Genomic DNA, 15,788 nt, shown 5'->3' with positions numbered 1-15,788 from the left:
CAAAAGGGGTTCCTAACTTCTTTAGTGTGTTTGCCTTGTTTTTAAAATTATAGTGCTTCAAGTTAGTCTCCCTAGCCCCCTTTAAAAAAATAGTGATTTTCTGGGCATTAAAAATTCAATAGGTTTATTCCACGTTCAACCAGAAAAATTTGAAAATGGCATCTAAATGTACTGTCAAAATCGTGTGACTCATACCACTTTTCAGGGCCTTAGTGCTTAGTATGATAACTTGGGGATATGATTAGGTATTCAATAACTATTTGAAATGAACCTTAATGCCTTTGGACTTTGGTAAAGCATCCAAAGATTACTGGTCTGCAATTTTATATGTCTAGGAAAGTTCAATAGCATATGAAAGTTTTAGGGAAAAAAACGTTACCTGACTTTGATCTCTAAAATTGACAATCTATATCAACTCATTGTTTCTGGGATAGCTTTTATTTTTTAGAGGATTCTAATGATGTGTGTCTATTTTTTTCATGTTATCTTGTCACTTGTACATGCAAAATTGTTTCTATGCTTTAAATTTTTAGTTATGCTTTTCCCCTGAGATCCTCTTTTTTTATTAAATTACTTTTTCCCTTTCTAATCCATGGTAAAAGTAATACATGGATTTGGCTTTTCAAGTGGGATTAAAGGGAGAAAAATCTAGCTTAAAATATCCAAATCTTTTTGTGTGTTTACCTTCCACTCCCAATTTCCAATTGGCATATTTCCAGTTTGGTCACTTGTGTTTTCACCTAGCAGTCTTAGCAGCTACATTTGATGAAGAAAGTGTGAAAAGCATTTTCCTTTACCCAAGCTTCTCTGTAATTGAGGAGGGCAGCAGTGACTCCTCAAAACAGGTTTTAATTCTGTTAATCATCTTAAAACAAGGATTTATAATCAAATGGAAGCCTGCAACTGAGGCCATCTTTATACATGGTAGCCTTAAAAAAGTCAGTGTAGCAGTGTTAACAGATTTTGAAAACCAGTTGTATTGTTTTTTGGACCTGTTGATCCCAATGTCAAGAATAAAAGCAAATCAAAAGCAAAATCCATCAATACTATATGCAGATCAATTTATCAAATCATTCCTTTTGTTTGGCAAACATGTGTTGAGTACTTGGTGTGTACCGGGCACTAGGATATGTGTAAAAATAGAAAAGACACATTAGTTTCCATACCAGACTGGAAACTATGCTATGGACAATAATAAATGATTTGAAATTAATAAGGAATACCTGTCACAAAAAAAGGTTAATATAAAATAATAAATAACGAGTTCACCAGAAAGTGAGTTGAAAGCGAGTTGCAGAGTTGAGGGACGATTGAAGTGATGATGGCTTTTGAGCTGTCTTTGAAGGCTAGTAAGATTTTAAGAGGTTAAGATAAAAGTGAGCAACCATTATGGTGAAGACAACTGCTGGGAAGGACAGGGTGTTAGGGAGCCAGTGGTAGCCACAGCATAGAGTGCATTGGGTCACTTCACAGTATGATATAATTGTGCAAAGATTGTGAAGAGATTGGACATAACCTAAGCCAAGGATTATGCATTTTATTCTGTAGGCAGTGAGAGACTACATGTTACTGTGGAAAAGAGTATTGTGATCAGAACTATTCTTAGAAGGGTACGAAGAAGGAATAGAATTAGGTATATTTCTAAATTAAGAATATATAGGTTTCTCAGTTCCTTGCAATACAGAATTTAAGTTAGGCACAATTAAAAACCTCATTCTTGTGGAAGAGGTGTGTGTGTGTGTGTGTGTGTGTGTGTGTGCGCGCGCGTGTGCGCACACACACACACACTTATCTGTGTACTTTGTATACTTATCTGTAATCACAACTCCCCCTTTTTTTCTTTTTATCAGGAGAATTAAGCAATACTTCCCTTAGAGGAATCTTCTTTGAGTATTGCTGGAATATATTATTTCTTTTGTCTTAACAGTTTCATAAGTAATATTAACTTAAGATATGAAGAAACCTCGTAATTAGAAAAGTGTCGAATAGGGCATTAACCCAGCAAGAGTACCATTTGGACTAGCACTTTTATGACTGTTTCTTATTCTCTTGCTCTTTGTTATTAATAAACATTTTGTCTATTTCAGTTGATGATCAACTTTTAATCATTGACATTTTAAAGAATCTACTTCTGCATTGCTATGGCAGTATTTCTGAGCCAACTGAATCGAAAATATTTGGTGGTGTTAAAAAATAAGTGTTTCTTTAATTTTCAGACTGATGGTCTTTTTTTGGTGTATTCCTTTGAATACCAAAGGATTTCCTCACGTAAAACTATTTGACTTTTGACTCACTATTCTTTTCATTCCTAAGGTATATCTAGGATTGTGTAGTTATGTAATGAGTTATATTTCATATTTCGCCTAATTCTTGTCTTAAATTGAACATAAGCTTGTAGCACAGTTATAAATGCTGTAAGGATAGGTATCTGATTACTTACTTAATGTTTTCTTTTATACTAGATTTCCATATTTACAACTTGTATAAGTTACTAAGGTTATTTCTTAATTATTTAGGTAGCACATCCTTCATCTTTGGCTGTTTATTGCCTGTGAGCCTTTTGCTGGAGAAACAATAGGCAGACATCAGTTCATCATTTTTCAGTCTTTGAGTTGTTTTATCATCCTCAGCTGACCAGATGGTTTTCTGAGCTATTTAGAACCAGTAAGACAAATTTCACAGTCAGTTGTGATTATTTGGTAGAAATTGTAGTGCTTTCAGAAGTAGAGAATATGCAGCCTTTATATTTATAAAAATAAGTTTAGATAACATATGCATTATGCTGAGGCAAAAAAAGACTTAGTAGTAGTAAAGTCATGGCTAGGTTTTATTTTGTACTTTTTGCTGTCATCAAATGCCTTGTAAGTGGATGGTAAAACCATTTAAAATTTTGTGATTCTGTAGAGATTGTTTTTTAGAGAAAGTCCAGTCATTATTTTTCACATATGGACTCCTGTAGTGGTGATTATAGATCTTCACAATAGAGCTATAAAGGGAACTGTAGCTTATAGATTTAGTAATGAGTCTCAGTTAAGACAGGAATGAACCAATTGAGTTTAAATGAAAATTTTTGTAAGGCCAAGAATGGAAGTCTGCATAATTTGTGCCTTGCTCTTTTATTTCACCTCTTGTAATCCAGACAGCAGACCAGTTTTGACTTTGGGTCTAACTACCAATTGTCTTTCATTAAATAAACAATCAAGCAGATGATGCTGATACTGGAAAACTAATAATCTTTAGTAATATTGCCTTAATTTAACAGCTCTACATTAATCATACTCCTCCACCACTGTCCAAGAGTAAGGAGAGAGAAATGGACAAGAAAGATTTGGACAAGTCAAGGGAAAGATCCAGAGAAAGAGAGAAAAAAGATGAAAAGGACAGGAAAGAACGGAAAAGGGTTTGTAACTTTTTGAAAAATAGTTTGGAAAGTCATTGTATCGTATGGTAGTGTGTTTGTTGCCTTTTTTTTTAAAGTACTAGCTTGTTGCATGTCAGGCTGTTATTAAATATTTTAACTGGTATTTTCACCCTAAAGTGTGTTTGAATTGAATCTTCTACAGTAATAAGGATCTTCAGCCTAATAACCTCTACCAGCTCTGCTTGTCTTTCATATCATTTTACCAAGTATGTAAAACCACTGCCAATATTCTCCAGTGCTAGTTAGCTGTGCCCTTATATAAAAGTAATTAAAAAAATAACATAAACTCTTGATCAATGTAGTTCACAATTCTTGGTTCTAGGATCATTCAAACAATGACCGTGAAGTGCCGCCGGACTTAGCCAAGAGGCGAAAAGAGGAAAACGGAACAAGTAGGTGGATTTATTAATACTTTCGCAGCAGTCATCAAACTGAATTGGAAAAGGCTTTCATGATTCTCTTTTATGCTTTTAGTGGGGGTTTCAAAACACAAAAGTGAAAGTCCGTGTGAGTCTCCTTATCCAAATGAGAAAGACAAGGAAAAAAATAAGTCAAAATCTTCAGGCAAAGAAAAAGGTGGTGATTCGTTTAAATCTGAAAAGATGGATAAAATCTCCTCCGGTGGCAAAAAGGTAAATTAGGGAAACAAAGGAACAAAAGGCCTTTTCTTAAAAAAAAATTAACTATTTAGCAAATATTGAGTTTTTTGGTAATCAGATAGTCTTTGGTTAATTATTTGAGGGTGGGAAGAGGAGGCAGTTGGGGAGGGCAGGTTATCTGGGGGAATTCCAGCCAGTTGGGTCCCAACTTACTGGGAGAGTAGAATTAGTTTACCTTTGAAATTTCTTTTGTCTCCATTTCACGCCCACCTACTTGTATTCATTGAGTTTTTCTCTTTTTGTTTTCTTTTATTTCCTCTCGCCGACAGTGTTTTTTGGTTTCTTTACGTTCGTGAGATTAAAATATGGTCATGTGTATTTTTTCTCCCTGATCATTACATTGTCATAAAGTCCTTATTAATTGTGATTTATAAAAAACATTTTTATAACATTTCTCATAATAAACTTATGTGTTTGCAACTTTGTATTTGATTTTCAAACTAAGTATAGTGTGTATTCTCTTACTCATGGATGATACTCACAATACATTTCATGCATCTGCCATAAAGTAGGCAAGTCATTACTAAGGTATAAAGTGTTTCAAAAGCATTATTATGGTACATATAGTCATAGTTCTTAAACGCATTTTTCAAAAATTGCAAGGTGATTGTTTTAAAATTTCTCTGTGCTTTGGGGCACCTTGGTGGCTCAGTTAAGTGGCTGGCCAACTCTTGGTCTCAGCTCAGGTTTTTTTTTTTTTTTTTTAAGATTTTATCTATTTATTCATGAGAGGCAGGCACACACACACACACACACACACACACACACACACACACACACACACACACACACACAGGCAGAGACACAGGCAGAGGGAGAAGCAGGCTCCATGCAGGGAGCCCGACGTGGGACTTGATCCCGGGTCTCCAGGATCATGCCCTGGGCCAAAGGCGGGTGCCAAACCACTGGGCCACGGGGGTTGCCGTCAGCTCAGGTCTTGATCTCAGGGCCATGAGTTCAAGCCCTGAGTTGGGCTCCATGCTGGGTGTGAAAGCTACTAAAAAAAAAAAAAATTCTATATGTTTTAAAAGTGATGCTGCTCCTATATTTAAAAGTGTTTTTCTTTAATTGAGGTAAAATTCACATAACATAAAAATAACCATTTTAAAATGTACAGTTCAGTGGCATTTAGTATATTTACAATGTTGTATGATCATCATGTCTATCTAGTTCCAGAACATTTTCATCATCCCAGAGAGAAACCCCATACCCATTAAGCAGTCATTCCCCATTTCCCTCCCCTTTTATCCCCCATCAACTACTAATCTGCTTTCTGTCTCTATGGGTTTACCAGTTTGGGATATTTTATATAAATGGAATCGTATAATAATGTGGCCTTTTGTGTCTGACTTCTTTCACTTAGCATAACATTTTTGAGATTCTTCTATGCTGTAGCATGTATCACTACTTCCATTTCTTTTTATGGCTGAATAATATTCCATTGTACGAATGTACCACATTTGTTCATCCATTTGTTAATTGATGGACTTTTTTGTTGTTTCCCTTTGGCTATTGTGAATGGTGTTGCTATGAATGTTTGTGTGCTGCTCTGAAGTGTTTGTTTGAAGACCTGTTTTTAGTTCTTTTGTGCGTATACCCAGGAGTGGAATTTCTGGGTTATATATGGTAATGCTATGTTTAACTTTTTGAGGAACTGACAGACCGTTTTCCACAGTGGCTGGACAGCTTATGTTTTACCAGCAATGTATGAGGGTGCCAACTTCTCTACATCATTGCCGACAGTTCTTTTCTGTTTTATTTTTTTTTATTTTAATTAAAAAATTTTTTTTATTATAGCCATCCTAGTTGGTATGAAGTGGTATCTCATTGTGGTTTTGATTTCGCATTTCCTTAATGACTAATGTAATGATGTTGAGCATCTTTTTATGTGTTTGTTGACCATTCGTATACCTTCTTTGGAGAAATCTCTTCAGATGCTGTGACCATTTTTAAATTGGATTGTTTGTCTTTTTGTTGCTCCGTTGTAAGACTTCTTTATATAGCCTAGATACTAGATCTATATGAGATGTATGATTTGCAAATATTTCCCCCCATTTTGTACATTGTATTTTCATTCTCTTGCTAGTGTTCTTTGATGCATGAAAGTTTTGTTTTTGATGAAGTCCACATTTTTTCCTTTGTTGCTTGTGCTTTTGGCATCATTAAATATGTTGTTGAAGAAAAATGTATGACTGATGGGTGATAAAAAGGGATTTTGAGCTGATTTTTATATTTGGTTTTCCCTTCCCAAACTAATTCCACCATTCCTTATAGGAGTCCAGGCATGATAAAGAAAAGATAGAAAAAAAAGAGAAACGGGACAGTTCAGGAGGAAAGGAAGAGAAGAAACAATATCCTTTTCATCTTATTGGAGTTTTTAATCAGTGTAATGGAAAGCTTTGATACTGGTCATGTTTAGAATTGTACCCTTGTAGTACGTGGTCTGAAATAGTCTCTTCAGTTAACTCTTAATTGTATGAAATGCAGAAGTGGGAGACTTGATGTGTATATATATGTATGTATATATATATATATTTTTAACTTCTGTGGTGCCTGAGGTTGTTTTATGCCATCAAAGGATTTAGATTCTCGCTGGCTGTATTACCACTGAGAGGAAGAAAGGGAACAGAGTTCTTTGGGGTGGGGATATGGGGAATAGAAGGGCAAGATGATGCAGCAGATGAGCAGAGCTGGTAGAAGTTGAGGTTACCAGGCTCATCAGAGCCAATTAGGCCTGCAAGCTGAAGAACTGCACTAAAAGTTGAGACACCATTCCTTTTTTTTTTTTTCCAAAGTTGTTTTCCCTTAATTTGTCATCTACTCATAAGTCCTCGGACAAGCACAGATAATGAAGACTTTCAATCAAGGTGAGTGTTTTCTCACCTCCTTTCATTTAAATATAGAAATATGAAATGAGGTATGATAATGTTGAAGAAACTAGATACATTTTGCAAGATACAACTTGAATTTTGCACCTAACTCTAATGACCAGGTCTTTGGGTACAGATGCAAAACAAGATTCATGGTTATTTTCAAGCTGCTTTCATCTTAAGCTTGCTGATTAGCCACAAGGTTTTGTTTTTTTTTAAGCACCAAGATGTATTTAAAAACATCTGGCTTTCTTTTCACCACTCATTCCCATCTTCTCTGGATAATTAATCACCTTTTTAAAAATACCTGTAGCCTTGTAGGTGGTTCTGGTATCTGCACTTTTATAGGTGAAGAAACTGAGATTCTGAGAGGTTAAGTTGAAGAGGCTAGCAGAGATATTAGCTGACAGAGCCGGAATTCACAGAATAGGTTTTTGTGCCCTTTAGTGTTGTCTGTTCTTTTTGCCTTTTCATGCAGACGTGTTACACAGAAATTTTTGTTCTAAGTTTTTATGCCTCATTTGCTGCCACAGCACATGTTTTGCAAGGCCAGAAAATGTGGTCTGCTTTTAGTTCTGGAATTTAAAATATGCAATTTCATTTTCAAGGTAATAATGCCTTGTATGAGACTTAAAAAGTGTTTAACCATCTTAAATAAATTGTATGTGTACAGTAGTTCACTCTTAGTGAAGAGAGTATTCAGAACTTAAAATAGTTTTTTTTTTTTTGAGCACTCAGGTCATCATCTGAATAGCTCTTATTTGTGATGCCTTAGAATTAGTGAAATATGTAGGATGATTTGCCCTCTACATTTAATGGTTTGAGATGGCCGTATTTGAAGTTGTCAACTCTTTTGTAGCCCATTTTCTTCCATATTAGCTGTCATTTCTTAATGATATCAAGTATACTTGCTATCTATACCCTCCCCCAATATTATTTGCTGGTGCTTTTATGAAACCAGAGAGATAACCAAGGCTGTTCACAGTTTAAATTAAGAGTCAGAAATGTATGAGAGCCCCATCTATATAGGGGTATGAATTTTAGGGTATGTAATTTGTTGAATATATTTTGGCTGCAGGACAGGGACTGGAGTTTGCCCGATGGCTAATATCCTGACAAGTAGTGTGTGCCTTTTCAGCTTTTTTATTCTCTGCTTGTTATCTAAGTGATAGAATAGGGTAAATGAGAGTTAGGTGAGAGCATTTAGAATTCAGTAGATTATCTTTAAAACCTTGAGAAAGATTGCCCATTCCTCAGTTCTATTCATTTCTTGCCCCAACAACTGTCTGTCTTCCCTAGTGAACTATAAACTCTTTAGTCATTTTTTTTTTTATTTTTAACTTTTTTATTTTGGCATTTTGCTTTTTTACTTCTTACTTTTGCATGGTCTCCTTATTAAAGAAAACAAAAAAAACCTACCACTTATATATTCATTACAAATGGGCCAGTCATTGTGACTGACCACTTTCATTCACTGTGATTTTTGTATAATCTCTTTACTCAGTACATAAATATTATTCTTTGGTATGTGAAGGTTTTACTATAGATTTGAGTTCTTATTCATATGGGCCATGGATTTGTACTCTACCTCTTTCTATAAATGTTCAGAACCAAAGGCATGAAAAGACTGGTTTGGCATGAAAAGATGTTAGGTTGGTGGTCTTGTAGCAAACCTTACCAATTCAGATATCCTTTTAAGATACATCTGTCATGATGTTCATTCTATTCAATTTCTTCTTGACAGCCATGTCCTGTACTTTCCCCTTGGGTAGACTCTTAATTTTGTGAGGCTCTGGTTGATTTTTCCTTCATGCTATTCTGGCTGCCTCTTATTTGGATATATTCTAGGATTGGTCAAGTCTTTCTGTTGTTCTTCCTTTTCCTTTATTATAAGTCTCATTATTTCTGATTGGCACCATTTGCCTTTAAGCTACTTCAAATCTGCTGCTCCCTGCTCCTTTTTTTTTTTATTTTAAAGATTTTATTTATTTATTCACGAGAGACAGAGAAAGACAGAAAAGCAGGGGAGAAGCAGGCTCCATGGAGGGAGTCTGACATGGGACTCGATCCCGGGTCCCCAGGATCACACTCTGGGCTGAAGGTGGCACTAAACCACTGAGCCACCCGGATGCCCTCCTTTTTTTTTTTTTTTTTTTTTTAATTAATTTTACATTCTGCAGAAAAGAGAGCTGCTACATAATGTCACATTTCCATGATTCAAACAAGTTACTGATTGTAAGAATCATTGTTGGTTTCTAGAACTATTTTTTGAGCAGAGTGGATAGAGAAATGACACTGATTTGCAAATGTTGCCCTGATTTCAGGAAAATTAAAATGATCACATTAGAGGTAAGAAAATACAATATATAAATATGACCCAGATTAAATTCCTTCCAAAGTCTTCTGTTGTCTTTTCCTATCTTGTGATTTTTAGTTGTAAAATCCTTTCTTCTTGTTCTATGTATCTTCTATTACTTGTTATTGCTAGTGTTTTTGTCCAAATTCATCTTATCTCTCCTTGATTTAGTCTCTTGAACAGTACTGGCTGCTTTGCCTTTAACTTTTCCCCCTAGTTTAATATCTAAAAAACTCCTGTGTATTAAAATTTTTCTCTCAGAACCAGGTTATTTTAGCTTCTCAATTTTAGTTTGATATGCGTGGTCCTCAGTTCATGAGTGTCAAGTTTAGCTAACTTTTGAGAACCAGATGTTGTGCTGAGACTTGCTCCCAGACTTTGAGAAACTCAGTCTCGGACTTTGATTCTTGATTTCAAAGGACATTAATAGTTTAGCTCTATCCAGTCCATCTGTAGTTGTAGTATACTACATTCCTATTCCAATCCCTCACAGAATGTGGCTTATTATGTATACCTGGCCTCACACAATATTTAAGTGATATGACAAAATCCAAATTTCAGTTTCTCCTAAAGAATTGGACCATCTGGCAACATTGTGTCCTGATTTTTGCATGGCAACAATCAGCTAGGCTGGCCTAGGGTGCTGTCCACCCCCCTTATGTTGAGAATGGGTCTTTTTTTTTAAATAGTTTACCTCAATCAGTCCCCACCCACTTCATTTGTTTCCATTATATACTAGCCTCTGTAAAAAATTGATTTTGTATTTCCTTTTCTGAGCCTCTTTTCTTCATTCCGTAATTGCAAACTGACCTCCTAAGGGCTCAAAGATAGCTTATTTTAGGAATCTGTCACCATGGTGAAGCACAGTACTAGGTCCTGGTAATATGTGTTGGAGTGGGGAATGTTGTTTCTTTCTCAGTTTCCCATTGCTTACATGCGGGCATGTCAGCTTCCCTACAGAGTCCTAGTCCTAGATTCCTATGTAATATATGAGTATATAGCATATCCCTCTCCTTAGATTGTGATCTTGTTGAAGGCAGTGGCTTCATCCTTTCCTTCTAATCAACCAGGTAGTTTTCTTTATTGCCTGCTGTGTTTCAGATACTCTGTTAACTCTACAGGGAGGGCTCTGTGCAGAAGTATTATGTATATCTGTTTGTTATTGATGAGGAAAAGAGCATTGACTTTTTTTTTTGCCCTCAAAAGAAGGTTCACTTTATAGCATTTGGTAGTATCCTGTTTAAGAAGAAATTGCTTTTTGTGTGCTACAATATATATATATTTTTACTTTATTTATTTATTCATGAGTGACAGAGAGAAAGACAGAGACACAGGCCGAGGGAGAAGCAGGCTCCATGCAGGGAGCCTGACGTGGGACTCGATCCCTGGTCTCCAGGATCATGCCCTGGGCTGAAGGCAGTGCTAAACCGCTGAGCTACCTGGGCTGCCCTACAACATATTTTTTGAGGGCAGGTTTATTATGCTTTCCTTTGGGTCTGTATGTAGGAATTGTTAAATGTGTTTGAAAGTTTTGTTAGGAGATTGAAATGATAGATACAAACTATTTTTCTCTTCATTACCATCATTTATACTCTTTAGTATGTGTTCTTTGCACTGATATTCATAGGTACCAAAAAATTGGTAGGACACAATAGGAAGAATTTTCTATTTCCTTTTTCCCATGTAAGGTAGACCAAATATTCACTAGGCATTGTGCTATTTTTATTGGGGCACAGCATGAGCACTTAGAAAAGGAATCCAATGCCACATTTACCCTGAGTATGACTATCCCTATACATGCCTTTATTCTGAGAGGCACCTCTGGGTGTGCTAAGATTCAGGTCAGAATCTCAGTTTTAATTCTGTGTTACATTTATCTATGTGGAACATCTCAGGAAGTATGTTTGCTCTGATAATTCCTAGGTAGCAGTATAAGAGTAAATGAAGGAGTAAAGTAGAATTAAGATGGCTATCTCTGTCTTCTATATCTTCTTTTCCTCATAAATGTTCATTTGGCTTTTTAACTGTCAGCTTCATCCATATATGCCTTTCTACTCTGTGTGTGTGAGAGAGAAATAGGATCACAAAATCCTGACAGTTTCAGAAACTGGTGAAAATGAAGGGAACCAAATTCTCAGATGCCTCCTTTGAGGTGAAGACACTTAACCCAAAACAATCTATTCTGTGGGCCTGTGTTTTATAGTTTCTCTAAAAAAATTCTGTTGCCATCAAGAAGGCTCCTTTATGAGGAATCTGTGTACTGTTGAAACATTTCTTAAGACCTTTTTGGTGAATTTAATCATAAGATTAGAGAGAGAGAGAGCACGCGTGTGTTTATAAAGGCATTACCTTGGATGAAAAGGCTGAATTTATATTTGCCTTTCTTCTCTACTTTGATCACCAGTCTAGTTGTTCTTTTCTCCAGACCACCCTACTTTTCAGACTTGCCTCTTGCTGTCACAACTCTCTATAAAGTAACATTTAAACCAGCTGCCTCAGCTGTGAGAGCATGCTCTTTGAGGGCATTTCATGCATAGTTGTCTAATACCCAGGAGGGGAGAGAGTATGGTGAACCTAGGGAAATTGCAACCTTACTAATATAGCATGGCCTACTTCAGGGGGTTTTGGGGAGAAGGAAGAAAAAAACCTCAGGATGTCCTGTCCAGCTAATATTCATTCGGTAGGAAGTGATGTTTACAGATATAATCCTAATCTTGTCTTTCTGAAAACACAGTATTACCAGTGCAGTTGATAGTACCGGTAGAGGTGTCTAGGATGGAGGACAGCCAGCTCTGGACCAAGCCTGAAGTAGAAACCCTGTGAGAAACATCAGCAGTCCTAGGTGTGATAAAGATCGATCTGTGTTATCTCTTGGATTTAGCGCCTGTGCTTTCTTACTTACAATCGTTAAAGTGGCACATAATTTTTTTTAAAAATAGTTAAAAAAAATAATCTCAGGAGATTGTTCCAGGTAATGTGGTATAAACACATTGTTAATGACAAGAAAATATTACTCTGCTGGAAGATAGAGTCCTGAAGGCTGAGTTTGGCACTGTTTCATCACTATATGACTTTCTTCTTGATGGCAGTTCTTTCTGAAGTTCACTGAACTCGGGGAGGTTTTCAAGTTTGTAATCCCAACACTTCAGCATTGTATTGATAATACGCTCTGGACACTGCTGAGAGACTGACATCCAGTATCTTCTTTCCACTTGCTCTTGTGCTTGCTGATTTGTCATTCCAGGGTATGGACAGACCCCTAAGCTGAAGGTCTCCCAGAGGAGGATGCCAAAGCTCCATGCGTCACTCTCAGAACGGTATCTCCCATAATTAAGAGCTTCTGGTGCTGTCCATTTAATGGGAATCTGCTTTAAGTCAGAAGATGAATACACACCACCATCCTCTTGACGAGACATTCCAAAGTCACTGATTTTCAGAACATTATTTTCACCTCCAGGCAGTTTCTTGCAGCAAGGTCCCTGTGTATACAATTTTTACTCGAGATTTCGCCATCCAGAAGCAGCATCTAATGAAAAATTCAATAACTGTTTTAGTTCATCCTTCTTTCTCAGAAAGGAGAGGAAATCGCCTCCTGGACCCAGTTCCTTAATGATATAGATAGGCTGTATTTGTGTGCGAACTCCTGTAAGTTTGATAATATCAGGATGATTATATTGCTTGAGGATTTTGGCTTCTTGTAAAAATTTTAATTTCAGCTCCTGGGAAAGATCATCTTTACATGTTTTAATGGCAATAGCAGTTTTATCCTTTAATGTGCCCTTAAATAATGTCAGCAAAAGTTCCCTTGCTCAGTAATTCTACTGTGACATCATCATGAATGAGACCCCTATTTCTTACTCTAGTTATGGCCATACTGATACCATAATACTCTTTATTACAACACTTTTTTTTTTGCAATTTAAAAAATTAGATAAAATTTACATAACAAAATTTGCCATTTTAAAGTGGTTTTTAGTATATACACTATGTTGTAGCCATCACCACTAATTCCAGAACATTTCCATTGCCCCCAAAAGAAAACCCATACCTATTAGCAATCACACCCAGTTCTCCCCTTCCTGCCCCTGGGAATAACTAATGTAACTTTCTGTCTTTATTGATTTCCCTGTTTTGGACATTTCATAAAAATGGAATCATGTAATGTGTGGCCTTTTGTGTCTGGCTTCTTTCACTTATCATGTTTTCAAGGTTCATCCATGTTGTAGCATATATCAGAACTTCATTTCTTTTTATAACTGAATAATACTCCATTGTATGAATGTGTACCACATTTTGTTTATCCATTCATCAGCGATGGACAGGAACAATGAGTTTAAGTATTAAAATTGTAAGTTCAACATTAGTGTATCCACAGTTATAATTGGTAATGTCAAGGTTATACATGGTGTGAACAGAATGCTGTATAGAAATAATGTGTAAATTATTTGTCAGCATTTCATGCAAGTGTGATTACTTTCCAAGGTCCTTCTAGCTCTGGTTTTATGAAATATGTGAATGTAGTATTTTCGTCAATAAAGTTTAATGCTTTAAGCATTAGTTTAAAATTTGAATGAGAACAATGTTAGGCAGATATGAAGTTATTTGCCACATGTTGTAATGATCATGTTTTGAATTTATTTCAATATGCAGTATTTGAAAATGTCAGTACATAAAGGAAAGGAAATGAGTATAATTAAGTCAATATATTTTTAAAGCAATTTTTATAATTTAGCAGACATTGCATCTTAATATAAGTCACTATTAAAATCATGTCCTTGTGAAAAATGTGATGTCATTTTTCTCTTTTTTTGTTGATCATGTAAAATTGGTTCCTTTTCATTGCTATGTGTTCTGTTTACTTTTGACAAGCTATTGCTTGCCCCTGTGGAATATTTTACTTGTTTCTATTTCATTTATCTTTTCTCCCCTCCCCCTCCCTTCTCCTTCTCTCACAGACAAAATATTTAGTGTTTTTTTTTTAACTCCTCATAGTGTACCTATCTTTAATGGTTTCTGAGAGTGAGCAGTGATGAGAAATACACAAATACTTTATTCTTCTCTAATAGGGACTTAATTCAAGCCTTTGTTGAGAGAATTCATTGATTTTTCTTTGTTTCTTAAATCTTCCTTCTTCCTTCCTTTCTTCTTTCCTCCTCCTTCATTCCTTTCCTCTCTCCTTTGTTTTGAAACTTCCCTCTCTCTGTCCCTTTTTTCCATCCATCCCCCTTCCCTTTCTTCTCCCTCCTTCTTTCTCTTCCTTCCTTATCTATCAATATAATCACTTTGTTTCTTTCAGGTGAGATTGGAATGAAATTGTTCAGCTGTGACCAGAAATTTATTTTCCTGAATAGATTGCCAAGAATTATGAATCAAGAGGGCCCATTTGCATCTTCTTAAGTTATTCAGTTATCTGCTTTATTGCTCTATGCTGAAAACTTAAAATTGTTGAGTTGTGCATTACTATATTTAACTTGTTGCTTAGTTTCTACATGTTTATTTTCAGTAAATGGCTGAAAGTGTTAACTTTTCCATATTTTTAGCACAATGTGCTGCATACAGTTCCCAACAAGCAAATAAGGTTACATGTGTACAGAATTTCACTTTAGGTTAACTAAATATTGCCTGGGTTTAGTTTTTTGTTTTATTTTTTTTCAATATGAAATGCTTCCTTTTTATTGTTTGAAACTGAAAATAAACAATTATTGAACCATTTTGAATTTACCTCATTTTCAAACTCAGTTTTAATTCATTATTTGGCCTGTTTTTAATACTAGTCACTAAAAGTGGGAGCAGTGTCTTATGCAACGCTTAGAAATCATTTTATATAGTATGTGTACAACATTAAAACCTGTTTAAAAAAGAAAAAGGTACCAGCACTCACTTGTCCCTTGCCATTTTTCCTTGTAATTATGTTAGACAAATCATGAGGGGGGGAATAAAAAGTTAATTATGTTTTAATTCTGCAGCTACAGGAGCTTTGTATTGCTGAACTTTCATCTGGAAAAGTTTCACAGTGACATTTTTAAAAGAAAATTTTTTTATCAACTGAATTCTACCAGTGTAACCTTTTTTCTAAATAAACAATAGTTTTCTCAAATGATTGTATATCATTGTGTATATTGTTGCTTATTCATAATAATTTATCAAAGATAATTCATTGAGGCTCCTAGTCCTTTCTTTTCCATTTCTGTCCTAGTCCATGGTCTACAGTGTTTTCAAATGATATCTCATCCAATAATATGAAAAGATCTTATTTGCTCACCCTGCAAATAAGATCTGCGGTAAACAGTGCACTGAAAACATACCTAAAGTTATCCATATACTCTTCAATTCTTTGGAACCAATGATACCTATGCAAATAAATTTTTTAAGAGAATGACAAGGCTATAATTTTTTATTTGAAGGATTGAGAGGGATGCTTTTTGGGTGGCTCAGTGGTTGAGCTTCTGTGTGTGGCTCAGGTCATGATTCTGGGATTGAGT

The 15,788-nt window shown here is 35.6% G+C and overlaps 1 protein-coding gene and 1 pseudogene across 13 annotated transcripts in view; one reads left to right on the top strand and one right to left on the bottom strand.

Moving 5' to 3' along the window:
- The window catches only part of THOC2 (THO complex subunit 2), a 112,791-nt gene extending 97,380 nt beyond the window's left edge, over nt 1-15,411 (top strand). For 9 of the 13 annotated variants that reach the window (XM_026017883.2, XM_072744080.1, XM_026017882.2 and 6 more), the window contains exons 34-39: nt 3,263-3,400; nt 3,744-3,813; nt 3,896-4,053; nt 6,355-6,431; nt 6,902-6,947; nt 12,551-15,411. In XM_026017883.2, the coding sequence (XP_025873668.1) occupies nt 3,263-3,400; nt 3,744-3,813; nt 3,896-4,053; nt 6,355-6,431; nt 6,902-6,929 (471 nt within the window). In that variant the 3' untranslated portion in view covers nt 6,930-6,947; nt 12,551-15,411. Of the gene's footprint in view, nt 1-3,262; nt 3,401-3,743; nt 3,814-3,895; nt 4,054-6,354; nt 6,499-6,901; nt 6,948-12,550 lie in introns of those variants that run through there. The other 4 variants (XM_072744075.1, XM_072744078.1, XM_072744077.1 and 1 more) reach the window with 4 other exon arrangements.
- Nucleotides 10,699-13,179, bottom strand: LOC112934448 (tyrosine-protein kinase Fer pseudogene; annotated as a pseudogene).
- Nucleotides 15,412-15,788: the final 377 nt, after the last annotated feature.

This window comes from Vulpes vulpes, chromosome X, assembly GCF_048418805.1.
Source record: "Vulpes vulpes isolate BD-2025 chromosome X, VulVul3, whole genome shotgun sequence".
Lineage (NCBI taxonomy): Eukaryota > Metazoa > Chordata > Mammalia > Carnivora > Canidae > Vulpes > Vulpes vulpes.
This window is presented reverse-complemented; position numbering and strand designations above follow the sequence as displayed.